This window comes from Panthera pardus, unplaced genomic scaffold (assembly GCF_024362965.1).
Source record: "Panthera pardus isolate Hobbes unplaced genomic scaffold, ASM2436296v1 HiC_scaffold_11, whole genome shotgun sequence".
Taxonomy (NCBI): domain Eukaryota; kingdom Metazoa; phylum Chordata; class Mammalia; order Carnivora; family Felidae; genus Panthera; species Panthera pardus.
The window spans coordinates 84,651,198-84,658,697 of NW_026526666.1; the positions used below are offsets into that span (position 1 = coordinate 84,651,198).

Consider the following 7,500-nt stretch of genomic DNA (forward strand, 5'->3'; position numbering starts at 1 on the left):
GTATATGTAAAGTCCTTGGCACACAGTAATAGTCATCGAATGATGGTTTAAAATATTTTGCTTCAAGTAGCTGTGTAGGGACTAGGGAAGGGAGGAATGAGCTTAATGCCCTAGACAGGCCAACCCCACCTAGCTGGCACACCCTACCTCCAGACTCTCTGGAACTCTCTCTCTGCTGCCGCCTGCCTCAGGCAAGGGAGCCCTGGCCAGTTCTCCTTCATCCCCCCCCAATCCTACATGGCAGCTCCCGGCAGCCCTGAGATCCAGCACGAGCCCAGCAGCAGCTGTGAGGAGCCCAGGTGGGCAGAGAGTGGAGCAGGCTCTGCCTCTGGCTCCCCGTGTGACCTTGGGCAGGTCCATGCCTCCTTGGGGCCTCAGTATCTCCATCCTTCAATTGAGGTGCTTGGACCACAGCGTCCTGGGGCTGTCTGGTGGGGAATGAAGTGGGGGGATGGGGTGGGGGGGACCAGAGTGGTCTCTGGAGCCTCCAGCCCAGCTCCAACCAGAGGCTCAGCCTTCGTCTGCTCCACGCACTGGCTGTTTATTTGGCGTTTTGAAGACAGGTTCTGTCGCTTTAAAAAGATTTAAAAACCACTAGACTAGATGTCCTTGAACTACCAGGCAGCTCTCGCCTTCTGGGCTCTGAGCCTCTACAATTCTAACTTCTGAGATTCTTCGAATCCCCAATCCGGGATTTCTGAAACTCTGAATTTCTAAGTTCCGGTTTCTCAGATGTGCCAGGATCCATGGTGCCCACTGCAAAAGGCACTAGGAAAGGCATCCCTTGGAAACACACCGGACCTTGGAGGCCTGGGGGATGGGAGGGGCAGGCTCGGGGTCCAGGAAGACTCCACAAGAATCAACAGTACCAGGGTCCGGGGCGAGCTGAGCCCAAGGGAGGGTAGGGCCCAGGAAGAACCATGGCTCAGTGTTCTTGGTTTGAAGGGGAGTGAGCACCCGCCCCACCCGCCACCACTGCTCAGGGTCAACACCAAGACCCCAAGTTGGTCTGCAGGAGGCCAGAGATTCAGTCAGGTGACCTCCACACCCTCCCCGCGGGAACAGCCCAGCAGGCACAGCAGGGCGGCGCCCACTTCCAGCACCGATCCTTGGCAGCTGGCGCGGAGCACCCTTCCCTAGATAGCGGCACCCGGCACCAGCCAGACCTGGGCTCCAGCCAAGCCGCTACAGGGCAGCTTCATTTGCAGAGGCTCTGGCTTCCCGTTGCCTGGCTCAGGCCCGTCCTCAGGCCTGATGCCCAGGCTGGCGGCCTTCCACGCTCACCAGGCGGCTGCCCTCCCGGGCCCCGGCCACCGCTCCTCTCTGCCCACCAGTCACCGCTCCTCACTCACCCCTTACGGATGATGATAATGATGGCCCCCAGGAGAAGGATGAGCACGGCAAGTCCCCCCGCACAGATGCCCAGGATGAGCCCCATCTCCTCCGATCTCTGGGACACCTCCAGGGGTCGCTTGCTTTCCTTGCAGGCAGCTGGGGAGAATAAAGCGGACCAAGGGTCAGAGGGGAGATAGGAACCACCTACCCACTGCCGGCAGGGGCCTGAGCCCCAAGGAATAAACGAACACATGCGCTTCGCCCTCAGCTTACGTCCAGCCTTTCAGTCAGATCTTCCCCCTCACCATCTACACCCGCTGCACCCCTGTGCACCCCATCAGGAAGAGCTCCCCTTTCCTCTCTACTTTCTCAAATCCTGCCTTCAGTGGATGGAGGATGAAGGATGCCTGGGACCACCCGCTTGCCCCCCGAGAGGCAGTGGGGGGAAAGAATTATGTACCTGGGTGTGTTCAGGGCACACACCCTTTCAGGACGAAAGCCAACCCCATTCCCTGTCTACACCGCAGGGTCCCACCTCCCCTCCACCACAGCAAAGGGGGCAGACACAGAACCTTGAACCAGTGCCCAGTGCCATCACCCCCGTGGCCCAACCATACGGCTCCCCCTCCCTGTTCCAGGCCAAAGCCACTTCTGTGACCATGATCTAGAAGAGGGAGGTTAGCCCCGCTGCCCGGTATGGGAGAAGGAACCCTTCAGGTGGGGCAAATGGGGGCCAGGAAGGGAAAAGCTTCCTGACCCCAGGTCTGACAGACCACCCTCCTCTGCTCCCACAGCCCTGGGTGATCAGGGCCCAAGCCCCCCAGAGCCCAGAGGAGAGGAACTCGGTGCTGAAGGCCAGAAGGAACCCAGGGGGCCTTACCTTTCCTGGCAATGCGGATGCAATTCAGCCGGGTCTCCTGGAGGCAAAGATGGGGGGTCTCAGCACTGCCGAAGCCTGGACCTGACCCTCCCCATAGGGATCCTTGAGCAGCTTGTCTTGGGCCCTGGTCGGGGCTTGTCTGGAGGTGACTGAAACTAAAGACACCCCTCCCAGTAGCAAGGCCCAGGGTGGGGGTGGGGTACCAGGGAAGGGAGGGAATGGCGTGCAAAGAGGGCAATGGCTTAGGAAAGGGGAATGAGTTCAGGGGGAGCAGGGAAAGAAACAGCGTGGAAAGGGGGCATCCTCAGTAATGAGGGCCAGGAGCCAGTTAGGAGGGGAAGCCTGAGGAGGAGAGAGCCAGGGAGGGAGGAGGCAGGAGAAGGGCAGGGCTTCAGGGAGGAGGTGGCTGGTGGACCTCAAGGTCTGGGGAAAGCAGGACCAGGAGATGGACCCCTCCCGGGAGACAGGAGCTTGAGACAGAGACCAGGGCCTCAGGGACGGGGCAGGGATAGACTGGGGGCTTAGACATAAGAGTCTGGGGGTAAAGTCTCAGGAAGGGAATATGCTCTAAGAGAAGGAGCCTGAGGTCAGAAGGCTCAGGGGAGGGGGGCAGGGTTCCAGAGAGGGAGTGGGACTGGGGGAGGGTCTCTGGCCTCTGTAGGGGACTGTTCCGATGGCTCCAGGGGGGTCCCCAGCCCGCCCCATCACCACCCCTGCGGGTCCCTCACCCCCTTCAGGTGGCTTGTTGCCTGGAAGTAGATGAGGTAGGCCTTCCTGGGCTCCAGCGGTGGGTTCCAGAAGCCGCGATAGGTCTGGTTGTCACCCACCGTGAAGGGCATGGCTTCTGGCAGACTGCTGGCCGCCAGTTCAGCCCCGAAGTAGTGTACCAGGCCCCGGGCCAGCGCAGCGTCAAAAGTCAAGGGTACTGGGAAGCAGTCCTGGCTGCCCGGCTCCCGTCGCAGCCTCCGCGGCCGCTCCTCCTCCACAATCACCTGGTACAACGCTGCACAGAGGAGGGGACAGGGCAGTGGTCCCAGGCATGGGGAGAGCCTTCCAGTGGCTGAGGACATGGGCTTTGGGGTCGGGCCCAGCCAGGGACTAATCTTGGCCCTGCCTCTTCTCACTCACTGGGCAACGCACTTAACCTCCCTGGGCCTCAGTTGCCTCCCTCTGTAAGATGAGCGTGATCACAGGGCAGTCCCATGAGCTAAATTACTTTCACTAAGGCAGAAAGAACTCGGGCCCTGCTCCATGGCATCAAGCCCTACAGCCCCACCCTGAGTCCTCGGTGAGTGCTCCAGTGCCACAGGACCTGGGCCACCACCACCCCCGCCCCCCCGGCCGCCAGCCCCCGCAAAGCCTCAGGCTCCACCACCATTACCGATGGCTCCCTTTGGGTCTCCGGAAACAAGAGTCTGACACAGTCCATTTATTCGTTCAGAAAGTATGCTAGGTGGGCCCTTGGGGACCTAGGCTTCCTGGAACTGACCTCCAGTTGGGGAGACAGTCACTGAGCAAGCAAAGAAGGCCACACGAATCCTGCATCACGAGTACCCTCCCAACCTGCAGGCAGCCTCGGGTCTGCAACTCTGGGCCTGTCACCTCCGGGTCCTGACAGCCGATTTGTGTTCCCTCGTCTGTATTCCCTCTGATTTGTGTCCCCTGGTCCCGACCGGTGGGTTTCTATTTATTTTTATCAGTTTACTGAATGGCCTTTTGCTGTGAGCTCCTCCAAATCCTCCGTGGAACAAAGCCGAGAGCAAATAAATGAGTGCTGACAAATTTAAATATTTCCCGTCACAGCCTCGGCCACGTCTTGGCGTGTGACACCCATACTGCCAGCTGCACTCTGGGAAGGAGAAATGCCTTTTCCTGGCTCTCCAGCTGTTTCTTTCCAGCTTTGAAGCTGTAAGGGAATCACCCCAGCGCCCTGGAATTTGGATCACACAGTTTCGTTCTTTGTCACTAGCGCATTGCAAACACAAACCCAGGCCCCTCTCAGCCTCCATTTCCCTGAACCTCCCAGGTCAGGTCTCCCCCGGCCCCACATCCCACCAGGAGGTGATAACAATCAACACTGAACAAAGCATCTTGACTGGGATGATCCCCATCGTGCAGACAGGGAAAGGAAGGCTCAGAGAGGTAAAGGGAGAGGCCTAAGGTCACACAGCCCCTATGCCTCTCCCCTCTCACCATGTTCCACTCCCCCCTCCCCACCCCACCTTGTCTCTGTCATCCCTGAGGGACACTGGACAAGCCCCGCTCACAGGATCTCTCAAGAAGACCAGGAAAAGGGGTGCCTGGGTGGCTCAGTCGGTTAAGCGTCTGACTTCGGCTCAGGTCATGATCTCACGGTCCGTGAGTTCAAGCCCCGCGTCGGGCTCTCTGCTGACAGCTCAGAGCCTGGAGCCTGTTTCCGATTCTGTGTCTCCCTCTCTCTCTGACCCTCCCCTGTTCATGCTCTGTCTCTCTCTGTCTCAAAAATAAATAAACATTTAAAAAAAAAAAAAAAAGACCAGGAAAAGAGAAGGCGCTGCTGGGTTTCCCAGCTCCCAGACTCAGCCACACAAGGGCCCCAAGACTCCTGCAAATGCAACATGCCCCTCAAACACCCTGACTTTTTCCTGAGTCTGGGAATCAGCCCAGGACAGGCTCTGCAGGAGCAAATGCAGGGGAGGCAGAGCAGGAGAAAGGGGGGAGAGGAGGCAAGGGGGTATTAAGGGCACCTGGGCAACCCACTACCTCCTCAGAGGCTCAGCAGGCCTCTCCCAGTGCACGCTTCTTTGTGGAAGAAGGGGGAGGACCGCAGGGGCAGGGAGGCTCTGTGACTTCAAGAAAAGGCATAGGCTGTGCAGACAGACCTGGGTTCCAAACCCCAGCGCTATCACGTACCAGCTCTGTGACCCGGGGGGCAAGCTACTTAAAGTCGCTGAGCCTGTCTACTGAAGTGTAAAATAAGGGTAACAATACCGACTCCACAGGCCGCCATGAGGACAAAATGGCGGGTGCGGGTAAAGTGGCAAACACAGCGTCCAGCTGACAGGAAGCATGTGTGCACATCCCACAAACACCCTCACACTCTCTCACATACATACACTCACACCTCCACACCACACATCACACATACACACTGCGTGTCTTTATCACATACGCGTGCCATCTTGTCTCCAGCACCTTCTCTCCAGCAGAGGCAGCCTCAGCTTTCTCAGTGGAGAAGAAACTAAAGACAAGCTCTTAGCCACTCCAGAGCGATGGCCCTAACTTGCTGGCTGCCCTAGCCTTCTAGAATGCCCATCCCTGTGTCTCCTGGGAAAAGCTGGGAAGAAAGAAGGCCCCAAGCGTTTCACTTCTCCAAGATGTCTGAAGGAAGGCCTCCAGGAGAGGCCCGGACAGTCACCTCTCCAGGCTGGACGCTATCCGAAGATCTCATGACAATCTCCATCAGATACCCATGGGAGTGGCTGTGGGCTTTCCACCTGCCCAGGATCACAGAATGTCCTCCTCTGGACACACTGGGTCCTGAGTGGGAAACTGAGGGAGGATAGCTGAGCTGGCCTATATGGGGGGGCTCTGGGTCAGAGGATGAGCTTCTTCCCTATGGCCCTGACCTCCCACCCCTCCGTCTAGGCTCTCCCACCTGATGGGCGCACCGCGGCCCTGTGCCGGCCTCAGCAGAACGGTGATGGTGTTCTCAGACTCGCCCAGGGGTGATGGCATGTCAGCATAATCAAAGCTGGGAGCTGGGGAAGGAGACACAGACGTAAGCACGGAGACTGGCTGCTAGACCAGGAAGGCTGAGTCTCTAGCCTCCTGGACTCCCGTCCTCAGATCTCTTCCCCTTCAGCCTTGTTCCCTCTGGCCTGAGATTCCCTGAATTCTGACCCCTGAACTCAGCCCTCAGGTTCCAGTCTCCTCACCCCTCTGACTTAATCCTCCCTGACCCCTGAACTCAATTCCTAAATGGTACATTCATCTCAGCGGGGGCCCTCCATAAACACTCCCAGGACACCGCCCCTCCTCCCTCTGCCCACGAAATCCTGGGATTCTGGGTGTCCTCTAAACGGGCCAGGCTGGGGTCGGGCGGGCTCACCTGAGATGTTGGTGGTGATCTCGGTGAGTGCCGCCTGGCCAAAGCCTTTGCCCGTGCGGGCCCGCACAGAGAACAGGTAGGTGGTGCCCGGGTGCAGGTTGGAGAAGACATGGTAAGTCTCGTTGCGGAGCTTGGAGATAGTACGTCGTGGGCCCGGCACATTCACTGCCGGGTCTGACGACTCAATGCTCTGATAGCTGATCTAGAGTCAGGACAGGCAGGTAAGTGGGCACAGGGATGGGGAAGGTCATCACTGGTCCCATAGCCTCCCGCCCATCATAGTTCAGGTGAGCTAAGGAGAAGGCTGGGCAAAGGGGGACTGTGGATGCCCATTAGCCCAGGCCCTGGACACCTTCACTTCTATTCTTTCAGGGTCCCTGTCCCCATAACCCACAGGGCACAGACTTTGACCAGTGGAAGGAACCTCAGTGATCACCTCTGTCCCCTACCCTGCACCTCCCTCTCCAAGCTGGGTGCCCACCTTCCACCAGCGACCTCCACTATAATGAGGTCCAAACTCACCTCATACTGAGTGATGAGGCCATTGGGTTCCTGGGGCTCCTCCCACTTGAGGAAGATCATGTCCTCCAGTGGAGTGAAGGTCAGGGACTCGGCTGCAATCCCACCAGGCACTGCGAGGGAAAGTGGCACAGAGCAGGGGAAAGCCGGCTTTGGAGCAGATACCTGAATTCAAATTCCAGCCTTGCTATTTCTTGGCTGGTATGCTCAGGCGTCTCAACTCTGAACCTCAGTTTCCTCATCTGCGAAATGGAGATGAAAATAACCCCTCCCTCACCAGGATTAAGTGATGTGATGTACAGAAAGCCCCAAGGTAAATATCAGGAATTTCACATGGTTCAACCCAGTCCCAAGGACTCAAAGAGGGTAGCTGGCAGTCTCATTACTGTGCAGGTGGCATTCAGCAGAGAACATCTGAATGTTCCAATTCTGTTCCAGTTGAATGGTTTTCAGAAAACACAGACCTTCGCCAGAGAAATGGAAACAATTGCATTAGACTGGCAGGATTATGGGTAGAGATGTTTTCTTGTCTAAAAATTTCTGATTACACAAAAACTATGCTCAGTGTAGAAAATCAAAATGAGTATAAGGAAATTTAGTGGCACCTACAATTCTGTCACCTGGAGACACCATTTACATTTTAGCACAAACCCTTTCAGGTCTGGCTTTGCTTGTT

General features: G+C 57.4%; 1 protein-coding gene across 1 annotated transcript in view; it reads right to left on the reverse strand.

The window, feature by feature from the left end:
• Nucleotides 1-6: 6 nt before the first annotated feature.
• The window catches only part of LOC109256764 (protein tyrosine phosphatase receptor type U), a 45,231-nt gene continuing 37,737 nt past the window's right edge, over nucleotides 7-7,500 (reverse strand). The window contains exons 9-14 of the mRNA XM_053898472.1: nucleotides 6,828-6,937; nucleotides 6,306-6,507; nucleotides 5,845-5,955; nucleotides 2,944-3,218; nucleotides 2,216-2,252; nucleotides 7-1,491 (exon numbers count right to left, since the gene is read on the reverse strand). Coding sequence (XP_053754447.1) covers nucleotides 1,349-1,491; nucleotides 2,216-2,252; nucleotides 2,944-3,218; nucleotides 5,845-5,955; nucleotides 6,306-6,507; nucleotides 6,828-6,937 — 878 coding nt within the window. The 3' untranslated portion in view covers nucleotides 7-1,348. The remainder of the gene's footprint in view (nucleotides 1,492-2,215; nucleotides 2,253-2,943; nucleotides 3,219-5,844; nucleotides 5,956-6,305; nucleotides 6,508-6,827; nucleotides 6,938-7,500) is intronic.